The sequence below is a fragment of the Meles meles genome, chromosome X (assembly GCF_922984935.1).
Source record: "Meles meles chromosome X, mMelMel3.1 paternal haplotype, whole genome shotgun sequence".
Taxonomy (NCBI): Eukaryota; Metazoa; Chordata; class Mammalia; order Carnivora; family Mustelidae; genus Meles; species Meles meles.
In genome coordinates this window covers 11,621,830-11,648,192 of record NC_060087.1, presented here as the reverse complement: position 1 = coordinate 11,648,192, position 26,363 = coordinate 11,621,830, and the positions used below count along the sequence as shown (strand labels likewise).

General features: G+C 40.8%; 1 protein-coding gene across 1 annotated transcript in view; it reads left to right on the top strand.

Annotated features, from left to right (window-relative positions):
- The window catches only part of PIR (pirin), a 420,337-nt gene that overhangs the window by 353,469 nt on the left and 40,505 nt on the right, over window positions 1-26,363 (top strand). The window contains exon 5 of the mRNA XM_045995952.1: window positions 19,714-19,798. Within this exon, the coding sequence (XP_045851908.1) occupies window positions 19,714-19,798 (85 nt within the window). The remainder of the gene's footprint in view (window positions 1-19,713; window positions 19,799-26,363) is intronic.

Below are 26,363 nucleotides of genomic sequence, written 5' to 3'. Positions count from 1 at the left end.
ATAGCACATACCCTCCCCAATGTACATATCCCCACAACCCTCTCCCGTCCCCACTCCCCCCAGCAACCCTCAGTCTGTTTTGTAAGATTAAGACTCACTTATGGTTTGTCTCCCTCCCAATCCCATCTTCTTTCATTTTTTCTTTTCCTAGCCCCCAAAGCCCCCATATTGAATCGCCACTTCCTCATATCAGGGAGATTATATGATAATTGTCTTTCTCTGACTGACTCACTTCGCTAAGCATAATACCTTCTAGTTCCATCCATGGTGTCGCAAGGCAAGATTTCATTTCTTTTGATGGCTGCATAGTATTCCATTGTATATATATACCACATCTTCTTTATCCATTCATCTGTTGATGGACATCTAGGTTCTTTCCATACTTTGGCTATTGTAGACATTGCTGCTATAAATATTCGGGTGCACGTGCCCCTTCGGATCACTACTTTGTATCTTTAGTGTAAATACCCAGTAGTGCAATTGCTGGGTCATAGGGTAGCTCTATTTTCAACATTTTGAGGAACCTCCATGCTGTTTTCCAGAGCGGCTGCACCAGCTTGCATTCCCACCAACAGAGTAGGAGGGTTCCCCTTTCTCTGCATCCTCACCAGCATCGGTCATTTCCTGATTTGTTAATTTTAGCCATTCTGACTGGCGTGACGTGATATCTCATTGTGGTTTTGATTTGTATTTCCCTGATGCCGAGTGATGTGGAGCACATTTTCATGTGTCTGTTGGCCATCTGGATGTCTTCTTTGCAGAAATGTCTGTTCATGTCTTCTGCCCATTTCTTGATTGGATTGTTTGTTCTTTGGGTATTGAGTTTGCTAAGCTCTTTATAGATTTTGGACACTAGCCCTTTATCTGATATGTACTTTGCAAATATCTTCTCCCATTCTGTCAGTTGTCTTTTGGTTTTGTTAACTGTTTTCTGTGCAAAAGCTTTTGATCATGATGAAATCCCAATAGTTCATTTTTGCCCTTGCTTCCCTTGCCTTTGCCAATGTTCCTAGGAAGATGTTGCTGCGGCTGAGGTCGAAGAGGTTGCTGCCTGCGTTCTCCTCAAGGATTTGGATGGATTCCTTTCCCACATTGAGGTCCTTCATCCATTTTGAGTCTATTTTCGTGTGTGGTGTAAGGAAGTGGTCCAATTTCATTTTTCTGCATGTGGCTGTCCAATTTTCCCAGCACCATTTGTTGAAGAGGCTGTCTTTTTTCCATTGGACATTCTTTCCTGCTTTGTCGAAGATTCGTTGACCATAGAGTTGAGGGTCTATTTCTGGGCTCTCTATTCTGTTCCATTGATCTATGTGTCTGTTTTTGTGCCAGTACCATGCTGTCTTGATGGTGACAGCTTTGTAATAGAGCTTGAAGTCCGGAATTGTGATGCCACCAACTTTGGCTTTCTTTTTCAATATTCCTTTGGCTATTCGAGGTCTTTTCTGATTCCATATAAATTTTAAGATTATTTGTTCTATTTCTTTGAAAAAAATGGATGGGATTTTGGTAGGGATTGCATTAAATGTGTAGATTGCTTTAGGTAGAATAGACATTTTCACAATATTTGTTCTTCCAATCCAGGAGCATGGAACATTTTTCCATTTCTTTGTGTCTTCCTCAATTTCTTTCATGAGTACTTTATAGTTTTCTGAGTATAGATTCTTAGCTTCTTTGGTTAGGTTTATTCCTAGGTATCTTATGGTTTTGTGTGCAACTGTAAATGGGATTGACTCCTTAATTTCTCTTTCTTCTGTCTTGTTGTTGCTATAAAGAAATGCAACTGATTTCTGTGCATTGACTTTGTATCCTGACACTTTACTGAATTCCTGTACAAGTTCTAGCAGTTTTGGAGTGGAGGCTTTTGGGTTTTCCACATATAGTATCATATCATCTGCAAAGAGTGATAGTTTGACTTCTTCTTTGCAGATTTGGATGCCTTTAATTTCCTTTTGTTGTCTGATTGCTGAGGCTAGGACTTCTAGTATTATGTTGAATAGCAGTGGTGATAATGGCCATCCCTGCCATGTTCCTGACCTTAACAGAAAAGCTTTGAGTTTTTCTCCATTGAGAATATTTGCAGTGGGTTTTTCATAGATGGCTTTGATAATATTGAGGTATGTGCCCTCTATCCCTACACTTTGAAGAGTTTTAATCAGGAAGGGATGCTGCACTTTGTCAAATGCTTTTTCAGCATCTATTTGAGAGTATCATATGGTTCTTGTTCTTTCTTTTATTAATGTATTGTATCACATTGATTGATTTGCGGATGTTAAACCAACCTTGCAGCCCTGGAATAAATCCCACTTGGTCGTGGTGGAATAATCCTTTTAATGTACTGTTGAATCCTATTGGCTAGTGTTTTGGTGAGAATTTTTGCTTCTGTGTTCATCAAGGATATTGGTCTTTAGTTCTCTTTTTTGATGGGATCCTTGTCTAGTTTTGGGATCAAGGTGATGCTGGCCTCATAAAATGAGTTTGGGAGTTTTCCTTCCATTTCTATTTTTTGGAACAGTTTCAGGAGAATAGGAATTAGTTCTTCTTTAAATGTTTGGTAGAATTCCCCCTGGGAAGCCGTCTGGCCCTGGGCTTTTGTTTGTTTGGAGATTTTTGATGACTGTTTCAATCTCCTTACTGGTTATGGGTCTGTTCAGTTTTTCTATTTCTTCCTGGTTCAGTTGTGGCAGTTTATATGTTTCCAGAAATGTATCCATTTCTTCCAGATTGTTGAATTTGTTGGCGTAGAGTTGCTCATAGTATGTTCTTATAATTGTTTGTATTTCTTTGGTGTTGGTTGTGATCTCTCCTCTTTCATTCATGATTTTATTTATTTGGGTCCTTTCTCTTTTCTTTTGATAAGTCTGGCCAGGGGTTTATCAATCTTATTAATTCTTTCAAAGAACCAGCTCCTAGTTTCATTGATTTGCTCTATTGTTTTTTTTGTGTGTTTTTTTTTTTTTTTTTTTTTTTTTTTTTAGTTTCCATTTCATTGATTTCTGCTCTGATCTTTATGATTTCTCTTCTCCTGCTGGGTTTAGGCTTTCTTTGTTGTTCTTTCTCCAGATCCTTTAGGTGTAGGGTTAGGTTGTGTACTTGAGACCTTTCTTGTTTCTTGAGAAAGGCTTGTATCGCTATATATTTTCCTCTCAGGACTGCCTTTGTTGTGTCCCACAGATTTTGAACCATTGTGTTTTCATTATCGTTTGTTTCCATGAATTTTTTCAATTCTTCTTTAATTTCCTGGTTGACCCATTCATTTTTTAGAAGGATGCTGTTTAGTCTCCATGTATTTGGGTTCTTTTCAGCTTTCCTCTTGTGATTGAGTTCTAGCTTCAGAGCATTGTGGTCTGAAAATATGCAGGGAATGATCCTAATCTTTTGATACCGGTTGAGCCCTGATTTAGGACCAGGATGTGGTCTATTCTGGAGAATGTTCCATGTGCACTAGAGAAGAATGTGTATTCTGTTGCCTTGGGATGGAATGTTCTGAATATATCTGTGATGTCCATCTGGTCCAGTGTGTCATTCAAGGCCTTTATCTCCTTTTTGATCTTTTGCTTGGATGATCTGTCCATTTCAGTGAGGGGAGTGTTAAAGTCCCCTACTATTATTGTATTATTGTCAATGTGTTTCTTTGATTTTGTTATTAATTGGTTTATATAGTTGGCTGCTCCCATGTTAGCGGCATAGATATTGAAAATTGCTAGGTCTTCTTGTTGGACAGACCCTTTGAGTATGATATATTGTCCTTCCTCATCTCTTATTATAGTCTTTGGCTTAAAATCTAATTGATCTGATATAAGGATTGCCACCCCAGCTTTCTTCTGATGCCCATTAGCATGGTAAATTGTTTTTCACCCCCTCACTTTAAATCTGGAGGTGTCTTCGCGTCTAAAATGAGTTTCTTGTAGGCAACATACTGATGGGTTTTGTTTTTTTATCCAATCTGATACCCCGTGTCTTTTGATTGGGGCATTTAGCCCATTAACATTCAGGGTAACTATTGAGAGATATGAATTTAGTGCCATTGTATTGCCTGTAAGGTGACTGTTACTGTATATTGTCTCTGTTCCTTTCTGATCTACTACTTTTAGGGTCTCTCTTTGCTTAGAGGACCCCTTTCAATATTTCCTGTAGAGATGGTTTGGTGTTTGCAAATTCTTTCAGTTTTTTGTTTGTCCTGGAAGCTTTTTATCTCTCCTTCTATTTTCAATGATAGCCTAGCTGGATATAGTATTCTTGGCTGCATGTGTTTCTCATTTAGTGCTCTGAATATATCATGTCAGTTCTTTCTGGCCTGCCCGGTCTCTGTGGATAAGTCTGCTGCCATTCTAATGTTTTTACCCTTGTATGTTACAGACTTCTTGTCCTGGGCTGCGTTCAGGATTTTCTCTCTGTCGCTAAGACTTGTAAATTTTACTATCAGGTGATGGGGTGTGGACCTATTTTTATTGATTTTGAGGGGCGTTCTTTGCATCTCCTGGATTTTGATGTTTGTTCCCTTTGCCATATTAGGGAAATTCTCTACAATAATTCTCTCCGATATACCTTCTGCTCCCCTCTCTTTCTTCTTCTTCTGGAAACCCAATTATTCTAATGTTGTGTCTTCTTATGGTGTCACTTATCTCTTGAATTCTCTCCTCGTGGTCCAGTATTTGTTTGTCTCTCTTTTGCTCAGCTTCTTTATTCTCTGTCATTTGGTCTTCTATGTCACTAATTCTTTCTTCTGCCTCATTTATCCGAGCAGTAAGAGCTTCCATTTTTTATTGCACCTCATTAATAGCTTTTTTAATTTCAATTTGGTTAGATTTTAGTTCCTTTATTTCTCCAGAAAGATCTTTTATCTCTCCGGAGAGGGTTTTTCTAATATCTTCCATGCCTTTTTCGAGCCCAGCTAGAACCTTGAGAATCGTCATTCTGAACTCTAGATCTGTCATATTACCAATGCCCACATTGATTAGGTCCCTAGCCTTCGGTACTGCTTCTTGTTCTTCTTTTGGTCATGAGTTTTTCCGCCTTGTCATTTTGTCCAGATAAGAATATATAAAGGTGCAAATAAAATGTTAAAAGGGTGGCAAAGACCCCAGGGAAATGTGCTTTAACCAAATCAGAAGAGACCCCAAATCATGGAAGAGATAAAGGGGATAAACAAGAAGAAAAAAAAGAAAGCAAAACAAATAAGGAAAAAAATATTTAAAAAAGAAAATATATGTATATACAAAAAATATAGTTAGATACAATGGAGGATAAAATATGACTATAATAATGAAGGTTCAAGAAAATGATGATGATGATTATTATTTGGTAAGGTATTGTTAAGATAGACTACTTAAAAAAAGTTAAAAGAGGAAAGGGTAAAAGTTAAAAAAAAATTTAGCAGTGGAAAAAAGAAAAAAAATTAACTGCAAGACTAAAGAATCATGGGGAGAAAGCCATGAATTCCTTGCTTTGCTTTGTCCTCCTCTGGAATTCCGCTGTTCTGCTTGGTAAGTGAAGTTGGTCTTGGCTGGGTTTCTTGTTGATCTTCTGGGGGAGGGGCCTGTTGTAGTGATTCTCAAGTGTCTCTGCCTGAGGCGGAATTGCACCGCACTTACCAGGGGCCGGGCTAAGTAATCCACTCACGTTCGCTTTTGGGAGTTTTGTTCCCTGAACGCTTTCTGTAGAGTTCTGGAGGACGGGAATGATAATGGCGGCCTCCCAGTCTCCGGTCTGGAGTTGCTGAAAGCTCGGGGTCCCGCTCTTCAGTGCACCCTCAGAGAAAAGCACCCAATCACTCCCGTCTCCCTGGCCTCTGGTCGCATTTGGAGAAAAGCACCCAGTCACTCGCAGTTAGAGAAAAGCACCTGGTCACTCGCGCTTGGGGAAAAGTGCCTGGTTGCTTCTGTCTCCATGGCCTCTGGCCATGCTCTGAGCTCACCCAGCCTGGGACCATTTCAAGGTATCCCCGAGCTGAGAACTCACTCCTCGGCTCTGTCTCTGTAGCTGGCTTCCCCGCTCTAATACCTGCAAGCTCTGCAACACTCAGACACCCCCGATCCTTCTGTAACCCTGCGGGACCTGGGGCCACGCTGACCCTGCGTGGGCTTCATCCTGGTTTAGTTTCTGGAGCGATGTCCCTCAGTGGAACAGACTTTTAAAAGTCCTGATTTAGTGCTCCGTTGTTCTGCCACTTGCTAGGAGCCAGACCCTACTTCTGCAGTCTATCTTCCCGTGGCTTTGGATTCACTTCTCTGCCAGTCCTACCTTTCAGAAAGTGGTCGATTTTCTGTTTCTAGAAATGTTGCTCTTTTCTTAGATTTCCCATGGATTTGTAGGTGTTTGCAGAGTTTAGATAAATTATCTAGCTGATCTCCTGCTCCCTGATGTCATCTTAGCCTGATACTTCTCCACCATCTTGACTCCTTCCCCTATTGTTATTCTTTTTTAAAGTTTTTATTTATTTGACACATGCAGAGAGAGAGCACAAAGAAGTCAGGGTAGTAGCAGAAGGAGAGAGAGCAGCAGACTCCCTGCTGAGCAGGGAGCCCAATTCAGGGCTCAATCCCAGAACCCTGGGAGCATGACCTGAGTCAAAGGCAGATGCTTAACTGACTGAGCTACCCAGGTGCATGGCTATTGTTATTCTTATATTAATAATACTTAATAGTACTATCACCCAAAGTTATAGCAACATCATAAGAGCAAGGTGATAACAATTCTGCTTCTTAAATTAGCTAAAATTTAAAAATATAAGACAGTCAATATTTTGATGAAATGGGTACTTTTTACAGGTAGTTACCAAGTGATTTGATTAAAAAAAAACAATTTTAGTGAAAGCAATTTAGTTAGTATAAAAGTTGGTCAAAATTATTTTTTTGTTCAAAAACAAGAACTGCTAGACCCTGGCTGTTCAGATATCAGTGTTTGTACTATGGAGGTGGTATTTTTTTCTTTTCCTTTCCTTTTTTTTCCCCTCATAATTAATCCTCCCCTTCTGTATTTGTGACAGGGGTGTATTGGAGAAAAATATATAAATATACAACAACAGGTGATTTGTTGGGATGAGTTAATAACTTTCTAACAATTGGGGGTTAAATGGGGTGGGGGGAAACAACATTTAGAGCATGTAACTAGTTGAAAAACTGCCCTGTGGTGTAGAAAAATCCCAAGACTGGAGAAAGCAGTGACTAACAGAATCGTTAAGCAAAATTGCTGTTCTATCATGTGATTGTGTTGACCAGTTTGCTTTTGGCCACATGACATTCAGCCATAAATCTACAGATATATCAAGAGCCGTTATAATGTCTAGACCTCTGGGCTCAAAATTTCACTGTGAAGGAAAAAAAATAGAAATTTGGTCGAAGATTAATGTGCAGAGGAGGAGTTAAGATGGTGGAGGAGTTGGGGGCCCCTAAGCTTGTCTCATCCCTCAAACACAGCTAGATAGTTATTAAATCATTCTGAACACCCAAGAAATCATTGGAGGTCGGAGAGTCTACAAGGAGAAAAACAACTATCTTTTGGAAAGTGGGACGTACAGAGAGTTGAGTGGGGGGAATTAAAGCTGTGGATATGGCAGCAGAGAGAGAGCCTGCTTATGGAGACTACTGCAAAGTGTTATAAGCAGCAGAGCACAAAATCCAAACTTTTAGAAGTCCGCTACCATGGCGAATGTGCCTGGCTTAAAGGTGCTTAGGTGGTGAGATGGGGAAGAATCCCAGTGGGTCACAGCATGGTCTGAGGATCCCCTGGGTCACAAGAATGGGTGGTGCCATCCTATCGCAATGTTCCCAGGACGCTGGCTGAGAGGAGCGGGTCTTGGTGCCTGTTTTCTGCTGTGTTTTGCCATAAGCTGTGAACCACTGTGAGGTTGTGTGACCACTTTCCTGGTACCACCCAGGAAATGGCAAAAGCATAGTGAGATCCTCCCCCAGGGGAACAGAGCCTGTCCATGTCACAGGAATCCCCAAATTTGGACCTTTGAAACTCAGTCATGCACCTGAGATCAAAAAGCTGAGACATAGGCAGGGTGCATGCAGGTTTCAGGTGGAAACCAGGGACATAAGTAGGGTGATTGGTTGTTCTGTGTGGGCTCACTGAAGAGTGGGGAGCGGGGGTGAACTTTCAACTCCAGGGCTAGAGAGCTGAGTGCCACCATATCCCGCTATATTCATCCCTCTCATCAGCACTGGAGACCTTCAGGGAGCAAAACAGTGCCACCTAGTGTGGGCTGGAGCCACTTACACCAAACCCTATGCCCCTGCACCCTGGAGGTGCATTTTCCCTAAAATCAGTCAGTCTGAGAATCAGCCCAGCAGGATCCTCCCCGGAAAACACGCACAAGCAACTCGCTTGAACCAAGTCTCCTGATCAGGGAGTACTACAAAGCTTCAGGTCTAGGGGAAATAGGATCTAGCTTCCTTTTTACTTTTATATTTTACCTATTGATTGTTTTTCATTTCTTTTCTTTTTTTTCAATTCCTTTTTTAAGTTTTTTATTAAAAAATGTCATACATATACATATATATGTACACACACACTTTATATATTTATATTTTTGTTTATTTTCAGGGTTTTTGGGGGTGTGGAACCTGGATTCTTTTAACAAGCCGACCAGAACACACCCAAGATCTAGTTTTGTTTTGTTTTTTTCCCTTTGTCTTTTGTGTTTTTGTTTTTCTTCTTTCTTCTTTTCTTTTCTGGAAAAAACGATGAGACAGAGAAATTCATCCCAAAAGAAAAAATAGGAAGTAGAACAGCCAGGGATTTAATTAGTACAGATAAAAGTAAGATGTCTGAATGAGAATTTGAACAATGATTATAAGGGTATTGGCTGGGCTTGAAAAAAGCATAGAAGACACTAGAGAATCCCTTACTATAGAGATAAAAGAACTAAAATCTAGTCAGGCCAAAATTAAAAATACTGTAACTGAGACACAGTCCCAAATGGAGACCATAAAAATGAGGATGGACAAAGCACAGGAGCAAATCAGTGATACAGAAGATAAAATTATGCAAAATAATGAAGCTGAAAAGAAGAGGGAAAGAAAGGTAATGGACCACGAAGGTAGATTTAGGGAACTCAACGACTTATTAAAACATAATAACATTTGTTCTCATACAAGTCCCAGAAGATGAAAAGAGAGAGAAAGGGCCAGAAGGTTTATTTGAACAAATTATAGCAGAAAACTTACCTAATCTGGGAAAGGACACAGACATCAAAATTCCATAAGCACAGAGAATTCCTGTTGAATTCTACAAAAGCTGACCATTGCCAAGGCCTATCATAGTCAGATTCACAAAATACACTGACAAGGAAAGAATCTTGAAAGCAACAAGGGGAAAAAAAGTCCTGAACCTACAAGGGAAGACAGCTGAGGATAGGAGCAGATCTTTCAACAGAAATGTGGAAGGCCAGAAGAGAGTGGTATGAATACTCAATGTACTGAATAGGAAAAATATGCAGCCAAACCTTCTTTATCCAGCAAGGGTGTCATTCAGAGTAGAAAGAGAAATCATTTCCCAGACAAACAAAACCTTAAAGGAGTTTGTGACCAACCCTGCCACCAATTTTAAGGGGTCTCTTTGAGTGGAGGAAAAAGACCAAAAGCAACAAAGACTAGAAAGGACCAGAGAACAATCACCAGAAACACCAACTCTACAGGTAACACGAGAGCACTAAATTTGTGTCTTTCAGTAATCACTCAATGTAAATGCTCCAATCAAAAGATATAGGGATCAGAATGGACCAAAAAACCACAATCCATCTATATACTGCCTACAGGAGACTCATTTTAGACCTAAAGATATTCACAGATTGAAAGTGAGGGGGTGGAGAACCATCTATCATACGAATGGACATCAGAACAAAGCTGGAGTAGCCATACTTATATCAGGCAAACTAGATTTTATTTTTCTTTAGTTTCTTAAAAGATTTTATTTATTTTTTTGGACCAGGGGAGGCGCAGAGAGAGAGAGAATCTCAAACAGAATCCCTGCTGAGCGCAGAGCCTGACATGGGGCTTGATCTCACCACCCTGAGATCATGACCTGAAATGAAATCAAGAGTTGGACACTTAACCAACTGAGCTACCCAGGTCCCCCTGGACAAACTAGATTTTAAAACAAAGACTGTAACAGATGAAGAAGGGCAATAAATCAGAATTAAGGGGTCTATTCATCAAGAAGATGTAACAATTGCAAATATTTATATCTCAAATTGGGAGCACCCAAATATATAAATCAATTACTAATAACCATAAAGAAACTCCTTTATTCTAATACAATAATAATAGAGGACTTTAAGACCCAGCTCACAGCAATGGACAAATCATCTAAGCAGAAAGTCAACAAGGACACAATGGCTTTGAATGACACACTGGACCAGATGGACTTAACAGATATATTCAAAATATTTCAATCTAAAGCAGCAGTATACATGTTCTTTTTGAGTGCATATGGAACATTCTCCAGAACAGATAACATATTGGATCACAAGTCAGCCCTCAACAAGTACAAAAAGATCGAGATCATACCATGCATATTTTCCTACCAAAACACTATGAAACTTGAAGTCAACCACAAGAAAAAAATTGGAAAGACCTCAAATACACGGAGGTTAAAGAACATTCTACTAAAGAGTGAATGGGTTAACTAGGAAATTAAAGAAGAAAAGAAATACGTGAAAGCAAATGAGAATGAAAACATGGCAGTCCAAAACCTTTGGGATGAAGCAAAGGCTGTCCTTAGAGGGAAGTATATTGCAACACAGGCCTACCTCAAGAAACAGGAAAAGTTTCAAGAGATACAACCTAACCTTATGCCTAAGGAGCTAGAAAGGGAACAGAAAATAAATCCAAGAGCCAGGAGAAGAAGGGTAAATAAAGATTAGAGCAGTAATGAGAAATATAAAATTAAAAAACCACCAGAATTGATTAGCAAAACTAAGAGCTGGTTCTTTGAAAGAATTAATAAAATTGATAAACCCCAAGCCAGACTTACTAAAAAGAAAAGAGAAAGGACCCAAACAGATAAAATCACAAATAAGAGAGATCACAGCCAACATCACAGAAATGCAAAGAATTAGAATACTATGAGAAATTACATGCCAACAAACTGGACAACCTGGAAGAAATGGGCAAATTCCTAGAGACCTATGAATTACCAAAACTGAAACAGGAAGAAATAGAAAATTTGAACAGACTTATAACCAGCAAAGAAATTAAATCAGTATCAAAAATCTCCCAACAAGCAAAAGTCCTGGGCCAAATGGCTTCCCAGGGGAATTCTACCAGACATTTAAAGAAGAGTTAATACCTATTCTATTCTGCTACTGCCCCTCGGAACAATTTGTTGCTTAAACTATAGCCCCTGGAGGATTTTACTAGTTAGAAGCACATTTAGAAATGGCCTTAAGAAAAACATATACTGGAAACAGGTCTTTGGGGAGAAGGATGATATACAACCATGAAGCTGGGCAGCTGGGGATGCCCAGCTCACTCAGGGCAGAACGCCACCTGCTTCAGGTAAGCGGAGCACCTGGGAATGCCTGGTCAGCTCAGGGTGGAACGAAATACCGCCTGCTTCCCTTTTCCGTTATCGCTCCTTTGTCTTCCCAGAAGCGCCTGTTGTCTTTTAGATGAGGCCTTTTGAGTGTGCTTGGTTAACTATAAACTTTATCCTTCTCCTTGCTTGTTGTCCACAAGACATGTGACTAGCCTTTGACCTTCATCGATTCTTCTGTTGGCTATTGTTTCTACCTAATAAAAGTGAGACTGTGGAGTTGCTCGTGGCTGCAGTCTTTTCAACTGTTGCCCCCTGCTCCCAATCTCTTGAAGCTGACTTGTTTGTGCCTAATTCTTCTCCCGTCGTTGCCGACTGGAAGCGGCACTATTCTATTCCAAAAAGTAGAAATGGAAGGAAAACTTCCAAACTTGTTTTATGAAGCTAGCATCACTTTGATCCCAAAACCAGATAAAGACCCCACTAAAAAGGAGAGTTACAGACCAATATCCCTGATGAACATGGATACAAAAATTCTCAACAAAATACTAGCAAATTCAACAGTACATTAAAAGAATTATTCACCATGGTCAAGCGGGGTTTATTCATGGCCTTCAGGGGTGGTTCAGTATTTGCAAATCAATCAATGTGATACACCACATTAATAAAAGAAAGGATAAGAATGATATGATCCTGTCAATAGATGCAGAAAAAGCATTTAACAAAATACAGCATCCTTTCTTGATAAAAACCCTCAACAAGGTAGGGATAGAGGGAACTTAACATCATAAAGGCCACATATGAAAGACTTACAACTAATATCATCCTCACTGGGGAGAAACTAAGAGCTTTCCCCTATGGTCAGAAACAAGACAACAAGACCATTCCCACCATTACTTTTAAACAGCACTGGAAGTCAAAACCTCAGCAGTCAGACAACAAAAGGAAATAAAGGGCATCCAAATTGGCAAGGAAGAATTCAGACTTTCACTATTTGCTGACAACATGAGACTCTACGTAGAAAACCTGAATGACTCCACCAAAAAATTGCTAGAACTAATCCATGAATTCAGCAAAGTTGCAGGATATAAACTCAATGTGCAGAAATCTGTTGCATCTCTATATACCAATAATGAAGCAGCAGAAAAAGATATCAAGGAATCATCCTATTTGCAATTGCACCAAAAACAGTAAGATACCTAGGAATAAACCTAACTAAAGAGGTAAAAGATCTGTACTCTGAAAACTATAGAACACTTATGAAAGAAATTGAAGAGGACAGAAAGAAGTGGAAAAGCATTCCATGCTCATGGATTGAAAGAAGAAACATTGCTAAAATGTGTATAGTACCCGAAGCAATCTACACATTTCATGTAATTCCTGTCAAAATACCACCAGCATTTTTCACGGAGCTAGAACAAACAATCCTAGTACTGGTACGATACCACTGAAGACCCTAAATAGCCAAAACAATTCTAAAAAGAAAAAAATGGGAGGCATCACAGTTCTGGATTTCAAGCTCTATTACAAAGCTGTAGTCATCAAGACAGTATGGTACTGGCACAAAAACAGACACATAGATCAATGGAACAGAAAAGAGAACTCAGAAATGGACCCAAAAACTCTATGGTCTAATTGTTGACAAAGCAGGAAAGAATAGCTAATGGAAAAAAGATAGTCTCTTTAAAAAATGGTGTTGGGAAAACTGGACAGCCAACATGCAGAAGAATGAAACTGGACCACTTTCATAAACCATATACAAAAGTAGATTCAGAATGGATGAAAGACCTCAATGCAAGGTAGGAAGCCATCAGAATCCTAGAGGAGAACACAGCCAGCACCCTCTTTGATGTCAGCTGTAACAACTTCTTACTAGACCCATTGCTGGAGGCAAGGGAAACAAAAGCAAAAAGGAGCTATTTGGGACTTCATCAAGATAAAAAGTTTCTGCCCAGCAAAGGGAACAAGCAAAACTAAAAGGCAGCCTGCAGAAAAGGAGAAGATATTTGGGAACATATCTGATAAAGGGCTAGTATCCAAAATCTATAAAGTACTTCTCAAAGTCAACACCCAAACAACAAATAATCCAGTTAAGAAATGGGCACAAGTCATGGATAGACATTTCTCCAAAGAAGACATCCAGATGGTGAACAGATACATAAAAAGATGCTCCACATCCCTCATCAACAGGGAATTATGAATCAAAACCACAATGAGATACCACCTCACACTAGTCAGAATGGCTAAAATTAACAACACAAGAAACAACAGATGTTGGCAAGGATGGGGAGAAAAGGGAACCGTCCTACACTACTGGTGGGATTGCAAACTGGTGCAGCCACTCTGGAGAACAGCGTGGAGGGTCCTCAGCAAGTTAAAAATAGAATTCTTCTACAGTCTAGCAACTGCACTGCTAGGTATTTACCCAAAAGATAGAAACATACAGATTGAAAGGGGAACATGCACCCCAGTGTTTTCAGCAGCATTATCAACAATAGCCAAAGTATGGAGAAAGCCCAATTGTCCATCAACTGATGAATGGAGAGGGAAGATTGTGTGTGTGTGTGTCTGTGTGTGTGTGCACGTGCCATCAAAAAGAATGAAATCTTGCCATTTGCAACAACATAGATGGAACTAGAGTGTATTATGCTAAGTGAAATCAGAGAATGACAAATATCCTATGATCTCACCCATATGTGGAATTTAAGAAAGAAAACCTAAACATGGGAAGGGGGAAAAGAGATAAAGGAGAAAGGGATACAAACCATAAGAAAAATTTCACAATAGAGAACACACTGAGGGTTGATGGAATGAGGTGGATGGGGGATGGGCATTAAGGAGAGCACTTGTGATGAGCACTGGGTGTTGTATGTAAGTGATAAGTCACTGAATTCTACTCCAGAAACCAGTATTGCACTGTATGTTCAATAACTAAAATTTAAATTTAAAAAAGATTTATGTGCAAAGATATTTATCAGAAGTTAGCAATGATGGCAAAAAAAAAAAAAAGACCCACACCATAAACCATAACAGTATCCAACAGTAAGGGGTTGATCCAACATGAGGGCAAGGGTTCTGGAATTGGTGGAAATTCTGCTTCTTTCCCTTCTAGGGTTTTGAGGGTTTGCACTTGTTCGCACAATCACTTAGAGGAATTTGCTTAAGCAACAGATAGTAAGACTGAGCATCTGAGTGCCTTTTCTAAAAATAACCAAATCATAAAAGATTTTGGAAATCCTTCCCACAGAGAAGTGGGAATGCTTTTATTACAGCTCTGACATGTGACAAATTGCTACTACTTGCTTTTAGGGAGAACCCGCGTGGCAGCAAAATTAGAAGCATTCAGCGATTAGTGGATGGCAGTGACGTGTGAAAGGAGCGGAGGCGAAAGGAAGGAGACCTTCTGCGCCATGGTCACACGCAGCAACCGGTGTGGTGTGCTCTCTACTTTCTTGTGGGAAGACGTTTTAAGCCACATGGCTTCCATGTGGAAGCGATTTCATCTCCTTAATTAAGATCACATTTACGAATACAGGCAGAGTCAGGAAGCCGCCTTGACAAGGGTATCATACCAAAAGCCAGGGTAAGCAGGAAGCCTTTGAAGGATTTAAGACGAAGGTAACTGGGGTTCGGAAGGAAGTGGTTTTGTATACCTTGTTTGGTCTTGCTTATTTTGTGGTCATTATTGGTGTGGCGTGGTGGGTTCATTAAAGGTTTAATCCTGACATTTAGAGAGAAAGACAGACAAGGCTCGTCTGGATTTTGTAGCACCCCCGTTGTTGTAGGTTAGCCAGAATTTACCCTTGACCTCTTCTGAATAGTTTTATGTTACCTTCTGGAAGCTTTGCCGACGTATTTGAACTCTTGAGATTTTAAGCAATTAGATTTTTCAAATGCAGACTAAAACCTTGAAAGATAAGTTTCCTTAATACTTTTAAGAGAAATATGAAATGAGAAGAAGGACAAAAGAGGAGTAGCCTTGAGTTTTAGGACCTGTGCAGGCAATATTGGTCAGGACCAAAACATGGGAAAAGAAAAAGAAAACAATTTCACTGATGGACTTGAAGTGCCTTAGTTCTGTTCATGCTGAAATGAATTTGTAGAATAATATTTTATTTTAGGTTGTCATGGACTGATTTATTTTAATCCTGTGGAAATAGGTATACATTGATAGCTAAGTTTTAACCAAGAAAGTATGATTTGTTTGTTTAAATTATCATTCAGTTTGAGGACCGACCATATTCATAGTTTAGTACTATCCACAAAAATAAACAGAACACAGGAAAGAATGTCCTAATAGGGATCTTTCTTTATGGCTCCAAATCAATAGTGTGTGTAATAGAAAAATTAAATCTAGGTTTGCTCAAAGTGCATTCAAGGCTGGCATTATCTTTAAGTTTAATGAACATAATTTACATTTGCTATTTCAACAGAGTTACCATGGAAGATCAAAATTTTAAAAAACTATCTGCTTTTCAAAAACTATGTTTATATAACATGTATAAATATACACCTATACATACTCATGGGAACAGCTTCCAAATTGATTTTATCTCATCTTGGATTAATTGAAACAATAATATACATTTAGGTTTGGGATAGTTGTTTATTCAAGACATGAGTAATATTAACAATTGCAATGCTCCCATTTTCAGTACAAAAAAGGGTATTAGAATTGGGATTCTCTTTTAGGCTGTAGATGTAAAAAGTACTTTCAGAATGAATTAAAATTTCCCTTTAGCCCTCTTCACACTGTAAGATGATAGGATATATTTGTGGCTTTATAATGTATTTCACTGCTTTCTGTTTTTTTATTTTTGTAAATGAGTACAGAAGTCTAGAATTCTGTGTGTGTTTACGTGTGCCCATGTGGGTCTGTGTAGTGGCGGTCTTAGTGAGATAGGCTACGATTTTTTGGATAGTATGGATGACGTTAAGAAGCTTGAGGCAGGAAGAAAAGAAAAAGAGCTAACCAGGAGGGCAGGACTGATGTCTGCAGTGGAGGGCAAGGGTAGAGCAAGTTAACCAGTGGTTCCCCACTCACTCCCTACTGCTCTAGTTGTGCTCCCTTGCCCCAGACACATTCTCCCTTCTCAGCAGTTCTAGTCTGAGAAATCAGAAGGGAACTTTCAACAGACCATAAAAGACTCTTAATCTCAGGAAACAAACTGAGGGTTGCTGGAGGGGAGGAGTGTGGAAGGGAAGGGTGGCCAGGGGCTGGACATTGCGGAGGGTATGTGTTGTGGTGAACGCTGGGTGTCGTGTAAGACTGATGATTCACAGACCTGTACCCCTGAAACAAATAATACATTCTATGTTGATTAAAAAATAATAAAAAATAGAGCTTTCAAAATTAGAACGTGAAGGTAAACATTAATTTTCTGACTTGGAATTTTAGGAATGTACATGGGTTTAAACATCAGTGAGTCCTATCATGAGATTTTCAGATGAGTGAACTAAGCCCAGTAGAAGATAAGTGCTTTATTAGGCAGTGGGAAAAGCAATGCTGGCCTTAGTACCTCCGGGTTTCCAGTTCAAGAATATTTTTATGACTACATTCTGGGAGGATTTGAGTAAAAATTAAACCAAGGGCCTCTTTGTGATCAATCCCTTTGCTGTAGGCAGAGATCCTGCACCTACTACTGAGGCAGAAGTTAGAAAGACAGTTAAGTGAAACAGGGCTTATTTTTCTAAAGGAGAACCAAATACCCCCCAGGCAGAAGAACCATCAATGTTATGCGAAGTTGACCCACGACCTTTCATTTTATTTATTTATTTTTAAGCAATCTTTACCTTCAACGTGGGGCTCGAACTCAAGACCCCGAGATCAAGAGTCATATGCTCCACCCACTTAGCCAGCCAGGCGCCCCTACCCTTGATCTTTTTAGAAGTAATTTTAGAAGACTTCATTTAAAAAAAAAAAAAAAAAACAGATCCTTTCCAGATGGTGCCATATACACACCTAAGGATCGTAGAGAATTAGATCCTGTGTCCCACGGGTGCCGGCCTTGTTTTCTGTACGTTTCAACATCTTCAGATTGATGGTGAATGTTTGGCTTCAGGCTGCACCCAGTGCCCTAAGTCTTTCTGGTTTCTTTTATGCAGGCGCAGGGGAGTTTGCTTTTGCTGTCTTTGAAGCTGCGTGGATGCAGCTTGGCCTTCTAATCCACATAAAACCACCTACCAGACCTTTTAAAACCCAAAGCTTCACAAATGAGATACTCATAGGAAAGGGAATAGTCTTCTGGTCACATTATTTACAGTTCTCTCTTCCAAAGTTTAATGCACAGACATACACTTTGGCCATACCAAATCCCCTGTCCTGAAGAGGCATTTTGCTGCATGTAGGTAAAGATATTGATGAGTAGTACCCTGTGTATACTGTAAATAATTGTATTACTATGCATGGGATTTTTCCATTATGAAAATGAGTCAATAAATATTTATTGAATACCTACTATGTGGTGGGCACTGTAGGTTGGCCCGGGGTGAAAAGGCAACAATATTCATGTCCTCATAGTGTTTACAGAAATACTGTGCAAAATGATGCCTTTATCAAGGATAGTAAATCATTCTAGGCTCTGGATTCTCTTTTGGTCTATGTATACATGCATGTTTTTAATCAATGTAAGCTTTCTATTAAAACAGAATAAGACACAGAAAAGTACATAGATCAAGTGTGAAGATCAACTTCATAGATCAACTTCATAGATCAACTTAGAACAATTTTCACCCAGTCAACACACCCATGAAACCAGAAGTCAGGTCAAGAAGCAGTCCGTGCTTGACCCCAGACGTTTCCTTTTCAACCCCCTCCAGCTACTGAGCTTCCCAAGGTGACCACTGTTCTGACTTCTGACATCATAGATTAGTTTTTTCTTTATTTTGAACTTCATAGAAATGGAATCATACCATATATTATCTTCTGTGCCTTCATTTGCTCAGTATTATGATTGTGAGATTCATCTGAGTTGTTGCCTATAGTTGGGTTCATTCATGCTCCTTGCCATGTAGTAGATTTCATTGTATAAGTAAATTACAGCTCATTTATCCCATCTGTTGTTAAAGATAGCTGGAGTAGTTCCTGTTTGGGGCTGTTACTGATGGTATCCTCTATCATGTACTCTATTCATGTACTCATCTCTAGGTGAACATTTTTGTTGGGATCCACTTACGTATGTTTTTTGCCATGTTTATACCAAGTCGTAGTCCCACCAGCCCACCAACAGTGTATGAAAGTTCCAGTTGCTCCACATCCTTGCGAAATTTGGGGTTATGCGCTTTTTCATTTTTGTGTGTATTCTCAGTTTTTACAAAGTTAGAACCACTGGAGCTTTGTGATAAACAATGAGACATCATAAAGTTCAGGGCAACAGTGATAATTCCTTGGATTTCGGTCTCTGCCAGTGATTCAAAATGGTATTGTAGCGGATTACAAACTCTGCTTAACTGTTGATGGAATCAAAGCCACCGTTTGCAGTGGAAAATCCTGCACAAGTTTGCCTTTCTCACATTTGGAATTGTGGCTTTTTCAAGCCAGTGGTGGTGAACGGCATTTTTTGTTTGTTTGTTTGTAAGAGGCCCAAGTTAGAACAAATAAAAGTATTTAGTGGCCACTTAAAAATTTTTTTTAATTAATTTACTCGACAGAGAGAGAGAGAGATCACAAGTAGGCAGAGAGGTAGGCAGAGAATGAGGGGGAAGCAGACTCCCCGCTAAGCAGAGAGCCCGATGTGGGGCTCGATCCCAGGACCCTGAGATCATGACCTGAGGTGAAGGCAGAGGCTTAACCCACTGAGCTACCCAGGTGTCTCTAAAATAATTTTTTTAATGGACATGGCTTTATTGAGACCTGGGGAAGAAGCATACATGTGGGCATGAGATACCCTACTCCTGTATCAAGTACAAGACTAGAAATGAGAAAGCTGGAACAACCCTAGGTCAATAAACTATTAACATCAGACCATGTTTGAGAAATGATTATAGGGAGAGAGCTGTCATCCTGAAATAAGTCTGTCAGCCATATTGTAAAACTACGAGGGCTAGCTAGCTCTTAGAACCAAGATCCTTAAGAGGGCGCTGTATGGTACCCATCCGCTTACTTTCCCAGCACTGGGCAAGGAGAAATTGTTAATATAATCATCCAGGCCCCAGTCCCATCAGAGAAGGGCCCAGCTGAAGTGAGGAAGAACTTTAATTTTGGATAGATGCTGATGGTTTCCTCTTCCTTTTCAGTCTAAGATTTACACTCGCACACCAACCTTATATTTGGACTTCAAACTGGACGCTGGAGCCAAGCACTGCCAGCTTATTCCTAAAGGTATGATGACTTCTGGGATTTCATCAAAAGAAAAAAAAAAAACAAGAGGCCCCTTTCTCAGAAATGGACTCATTTCTGAACCTCAGCACAAGATTCTGTGAACTTTGTTTATGTGTAAGTACGTTTAGCAAATATCGCTGGGGCTTTTCGAGCAAAGAAGATCAGATGGAATTCATAGAACGTTAGGGCTGGACTGTCTGCTCCCTCCCCCGCATTTTATAGGTGTAAACGCTAAGACCCAACAGAGTAGTTACTTGTTCAAGTCCTCATAGGGACTTGCTGGACAAGGCAGAACTTTTACCCATGTCTCCTGATTTCCCAGCCACCGGTGACTCTACGTGTTCCTGGAGGCAAATTCCAACCTTGTCACTTATGAACAGGTGTGCCCCTCATTGAGATATAGGGATCTCTTGATAAAAGTATTATTATGGATGACTTACCTTTAAGTTGACTTTCAGATTCAAAGACTACTTAGAAAAGTGCCAAGTGTCTAAGTCCAATTTTATTTATTTATTTATTTAAAGATTTTATTTACTTAGCACAAATGGCGGGAGGGTAAGAGGGAGACAGAAAATCTCAAGCAGACTCCCCACCAAGCGTGGAGCTCCATGTGGGGCTGGATCTCATGACTCTGAGACCACGACCTGAGTTTGAAGCCAAGGGTTGGATGCTCAATTGGCTGAGTCACCCAGGTACCCCCGCCCCCGACAACGAAGGCCAATTTTATTTTTAGAAATGGTAGCACCTGAGGTCATTAGGCATTCACCTCGAATCCATTATTTTCTTCTTTGGTTTTGTGGTTCTGGCTATTTTAAGGTGCAGAAAGGGGGTGCCTGGGTGGCTCAGTGGGTTAAGCCTCTGCCTTCGGCTCAAGTCATGATCTCAGGGTCCTGGAATCGAGTCCCGCATCTGGCTCTCTGCTCGGCGGGGAGCCTGCTTCCTCCTCTCTCTCTCTGCCTGCCTCTCTGCCTACTTGTAATCTCTGTCTGTCAAATAAATAAATAAAATCTTTAAAAAAAAGGTGCAGAAAAACTTTTTAATTAATTCACTTAAACATATGCCTACCCCTTAAAACACATTTTTTAATAACAATAAGGATGAAAGCACATATTTTTAATGGATTTTATTCATTTTATTTTATTTATTTGAAAGAGAGAGCTTGAGAGGGGAGAAGGTCAGAGGGAGAAGCAGACTCCCCATGGAGCTGGGAGCTCGATGTGGGACTAGACCCCAGGACTCGCAGATCATGACCTGAGCCGAAGGCAGTCACTGTACCAGCTGAGCCACCCAGGCGCCCTAATGGATTTTATTTTTAAGTAACTTCTACACCCAACATGCAGCTTGAACTCACAGCCCTGACGCTGAGTTGCGTGTTTTTCTGACTGAGCCAGCCAGCTGCTCCTGAAAGCACATATGCTTTAACCATTCGTGCGATGCTTTTGCTTTTCCTTTTGAGCTTACTTCTCTCCGGTTCCTTCCAGTACCTTCCCTATACATCCCACCTCTAGGATGTATCCTAGATATGTACTCAGATTAGATCTCATAACGGCGGCACCCTGGGCTATGGGTTGGGTGTGATGCATCCAGCTCGTCTCTCTGCGGGTACTCCCTTCGTACCTAGTGCTTGGCCCCTGCTCACTGGTCCGTGATAAACATCCTTGTCCACCTGTCCTTCCGCATGGGGACTTATTTGAATGCAGTGATTTTCCAGGGATGGTCGCAAGGTAGATGCACGTTTAATTTCAAAACACATTGTCAGACAAGTACAATCCCACTTTCCATCAGGAACATCTGAGAGCACCAGCTGCTCGGTGACCCCACTGACACTAAGCGGCTGGCTCCTGTTGAGTTTTGTTCTACCCTTAGTCACTATTCTATATGGCCTCACAAGAGAATGTGATATGTCACTTGAAAAGGGTAGACTTCGGTTTTAGTTCATCCTTCTAAATTCTAAACCCGAGATTTGTTTTCAAAAACATTTTTGGAGAGATGCCAAAGCTAGTGGCTAAGAAACACACGTTTATCACTGAGTCAGTATAAACCCACTTGAAACAAGTCTGTTATAAACCCAGCTATGAAGCCAAAGGACCTGTCTTTTCTAAGACATCACTCCAATTATACTGTGTCCCCTCTTTTTCTCAGTGTCTCTGTCTCTGTCTCTCTCTCTCTCACACACACACACACACACACACACACACACACATGTCCCTGTTTACATTACATTCAGTGACAAATCCAGAGTTCGGGGCATCTCTGTCCAGCACCAGACAAACAATTTAATTCCGGTATTATAAGGCACTTGTTATTTACAGATTTGATACCTGTGGCTGCCTGTAATCAGCCATATTGACTGGTGAAATCATGTTGCATAAAATTTATTATCAAGTCGTTTAAGTCAAGGTCACCCTGTGTCCTTTTTTTTTTTAAACTACCTTTCTGGGCCAAATTCCATTATGAAACCCAAGGACTGTTTAAATTCATTTTATTTGGGTGCTTTGCTGCAGCCAGTATTTCTTAAAATGTGTTTGTCACTGTCTGGGTCCTGGACATATTTTGTTTGTAATATTTTAATTGTTTCGTTACTCACGGTAAGGGGATTTGACATGGATATCTGGGTTATGTTTGGCTTTTGGCATGAGCTTCGCAATCTCACTGATCTAATATTGACATCACTGTATCATTACCAAAGCAGTGGGCCTGAACCAGAGGCAAGACAGCACTACCATCGCACCCCCAATTCCGGGGAAATACAGATTTCCCGAGGAACATGCCGTTAAGGGTGACTGGAAGCATTTCTCGTGGATCAGACTGGGTTTTATCTGAATTCTTTCCCGTAAATAGTATAAGAATTGGTTTTTACCATCTCTGTCTTGCCTTTTTTAAGGCCTATTCCTGTGGAGTTGGGCTAATCCCGCAGAAAACAGATGTTTCATGCAGTGATGGTTTGGAAGGGAGCTGATTGCATGAACGGAGCATCACTTACAAAGAATCCAATTTGTCAGGCCTCTGACAATACCAGATTCCTTTAACACTGGCTGCACGTTTTTCATGTTAGTTCTTGGCTGAAATAGGAATAAGTAGTTGTTTTTTTGGTTTGGTTTTATTTTATTTATTTATATATTTTTTTGACCATGACTTTTACCATCTCTTACAAAGCAATCTGATTTTCCTTGCTGCAAATTAACTTACAGATGACACTTTTATCACTCACTGAGAAGCACCTAAATCTGTGTTTCTAGGAAAATACCAGTCTTGCCCAAGAGACTTGGGCCTTCTGGTCCTCACGTCCTCTTTGCCTTTGTCTTCTGACGGCATCAAAGTGTGGCTCTGAACAGCGCCTCTGTGGCTCCCCCACCTTCCTGCACGGGGATTCTACCACTATGCATGCAGGCATGCATTCATTTTATTTAAGATTTTATTTATCTATCTGACAGAGGGAGCCCAAGTAGGTAGAATGGCAAGCAGAGGGAGAGGGAGAAGCAGGCTCCCTACCGAGCAGGGAGCCCCATGTAGGGCTGGATCCCAGGACCCTAAGATCTTGACCTGAGCCCAAGGCAGAGACGTAATCCACTGAGCCACCCAGGTGCCCTTTTCTGTTACTAGGTATTTAAACGCATGATCTACAATGTTAAAAATGGACGATGGTTATGGCATGGAAAAACTTCATCGTGTATTTTTTGCTTCCCCAATCTTTTCGTTTTCTTTACAGTATATATACATCAATCCCCCCAATTTCTACTATCCAGGAGAGTAGCTTGGATAGTCCAGGTGGCCCCAATATCATCAAAGGGTCTGTGTAAAAGAAGGAGGAAGCGAGAGTCCGAGGGAAAGGTGTGACGGTGGAAACATAAGTCTAGCTGATGCCGTTGCTGCATTTGAAAATGGGAGGGGGGCCTCTGGCCAAGCAGGAGGGGCAACCTCTAGAAGTTAGAAAAGGCAGGGAAGTACATTTCCCCCTAGAGCCTGCAGAAGGAAGGCTGTCCTACTGGTATCTTGATTTTAAGACCTTAAGACCCATCTTTGGACTTCAGACCCCCTAGCATTATTACATAACAAGGTTGTGTTGTTTTAAGCCAGCAAGTTTTGGTCATTGTTATAACAACAATAGGAAACACATACATTCTCTTAAATATTGTCAACGTATTTTTGCTTTGGTGGGAGGAACAAACAGAAAGGAGCCCTGTCAATTACACTGCACTGGAACTGGGAGGAAATAGAAATCAGCACTTCAGAGTGCTTTTTGAAAAAGTAGATTGTAGCGGCATGTGGGTGGCAGAGTCGGTGAAATGTCTGACTCTTGGTTTTGGCTCAAGTCATGATCTCAGGGCCCTGCTCTCAGCGTGGAGTCTGCTTGGGATTCTCTCTCCCCTCTCCTTCTACCGCTCCCTGCCCACCCCCATTCCCTGCTCTTGCTCTAAAATAAATTAATATATCTTTAAAAAAAAAGAAAGTGGATTTTAATGCTGTGCATACAGTAGCTACTCCATAAATCCCATTAGGATATGTTCAAATAAATATTACTGAACTACTTATCCATGTTGCTCTCTAACAAATTACTCCCAAATGTAGTGGCTTAAGATCACACTTGTTATCTCACACTTTAGCTGTGGTCTCCAGCTCAAGGACTCGTACAAGGCTGCAATGGACCGGTCAGCGGGGCTGCAGCAATCCCAGGGCTTGACTGTGAAGGATGCGCTTCCAAGCCCGCACCCCCGTGGCTGGAGACAGCCCTCAGGGTTGTTGGCTGTGACCAGCTGTTACTTCCGTGCCACGTGGGCCTCTCCCTAGGATGGCTCACAATGTGGCCTCTGGCTTTATCAGAGCCTACGAGTGAGAGAGGAAGAGTGAGCATATGGAAGCCGGAGGCTCTCTGTCACCAGATATCAAAAGCGACATCCCATTACTTTTGCCCATTCTGCTGGTTAGAACCAGGCCACCAGGTGCAGCCCCTGCTCAGAGAAGAGAGGATTACCCAGGGCATGACTATGAGGCAGTGGGTGTCTTCGAATCAACTTGCCAAGCTTAGGATCTCAAGTCAGAGCGCCAGACATTTCTCCGTATGGTCAGTGACTCGAAAATGAAGTCGTGTTTCTTTTTCTCTTGTGATTTCTTTTTTTTTGAAAATGGAAGGCGGGCTGGGGGAGGCATGATGGATTCTCCTCAGAGTTCCTACCTAAATGTCTCTTCAGTCATTATCTACTTTTTTTTTAAAGATTTTATTTATTTTTTTTTTGATAGAGAAAGAGCACAAGTAGGGGGAGCAGCAGGCAGAGGGAGAGGGAGAAGCAGGCTCCCCCCAAGCAGAGAGCCCAACGTGGGGCTCGATCCCAGGACCCCAGAATCATGACCTGAGCCGAAGGCAGATGCTTAACAGATGGAGCCACCCAGGTGCCCCCATTATCTACTTTTTAAGGGAGGATGCCCCAAACATGGATGATTCATGTAGAATTTTAGACTTTCAGGTATTCCATAGAGAGAAGAAAGGCTGATTTTGTTCACTACACAGAATGCATGATTTAATTCATGGCTAGTTTTTGCCAAGCTCTCTACTTATCAGTAGTACATTAAAATATTCTATCACGGGGGCACCTGGGTGGCTCAGTCGTTAAGTGTCTGCCTTCAGCTCAGGTCGTGATCCCAGGATCCTGGAATCGAACCCCGCATCAGGCTCTCTGCTCAGCATGAAGCCTGCTTCTCCCTCTCCCACTCCCCCTGCTTGTGTTCCCTCTCTTGCTGCATCTCTGTCAAATAAATAAAAAAAAAAAAAGAAAAGAAAATATTCTATCACGGTGCCTCTTGCCCTTAGGATATATTCATAACAGACACGGATGTTAGTAAGTCTTCAGAGCAGTGATGAACACAAACCAGAGCCCGAGCATAAAATTACCATAAAGAAGCTTCATATCATTTTCCTTTGGGTGGGTTGTCTGTCTTTTTCATACTGATTTGTAGGGGTTCTTTATTATTATTTTTTTAAATATTTTATTTATTTGACAGACAGAGATCACAGGTAGGCAGAGAGGCAGGCAGAGAGAGAGAGAGGGGGTAGCAGGCTCCCTGCAGAGCAGAAAGCCCAATGTGAGTCTTGATCCCAGGACCCTGGGATCATGACCTGAGCTGAAGACAGAGGCTTTAACCCACTGAGCCACCCAGGCGCCCCTGTAGGGGCTCTTTATATATTATTTTTTAATGTTCATTTTTATTTAAATTCAGTTAACATATAATGTATTATGGGTTTCAGAGGATCTTTATATATTCTAGATGCTTTTCATTGTCAGTTATTTGTAATATAATATGAGAAGATATATGCAAATATCTTCTCCCTTTTTCCTTGTTTTTCACTCTTGTATATACTATGATATTTTTCTATATGTTAATAAAAATTCCTTAAATTTATTGGTTTGTTCCTGGGGCGCCTGGGTGGCTCAGTCAGTTGAGCGGTCATGGTCCTGGAGTCCTGGGATCGAGCCCCACATCGGGCTCTCTGCTTGGGTGGGGAGCCTGCTTCTCCCTCTGCCTGCTGCTCCCCGTGCTTGTGCTCTCCTTCCCATTTTATCTCAAATAA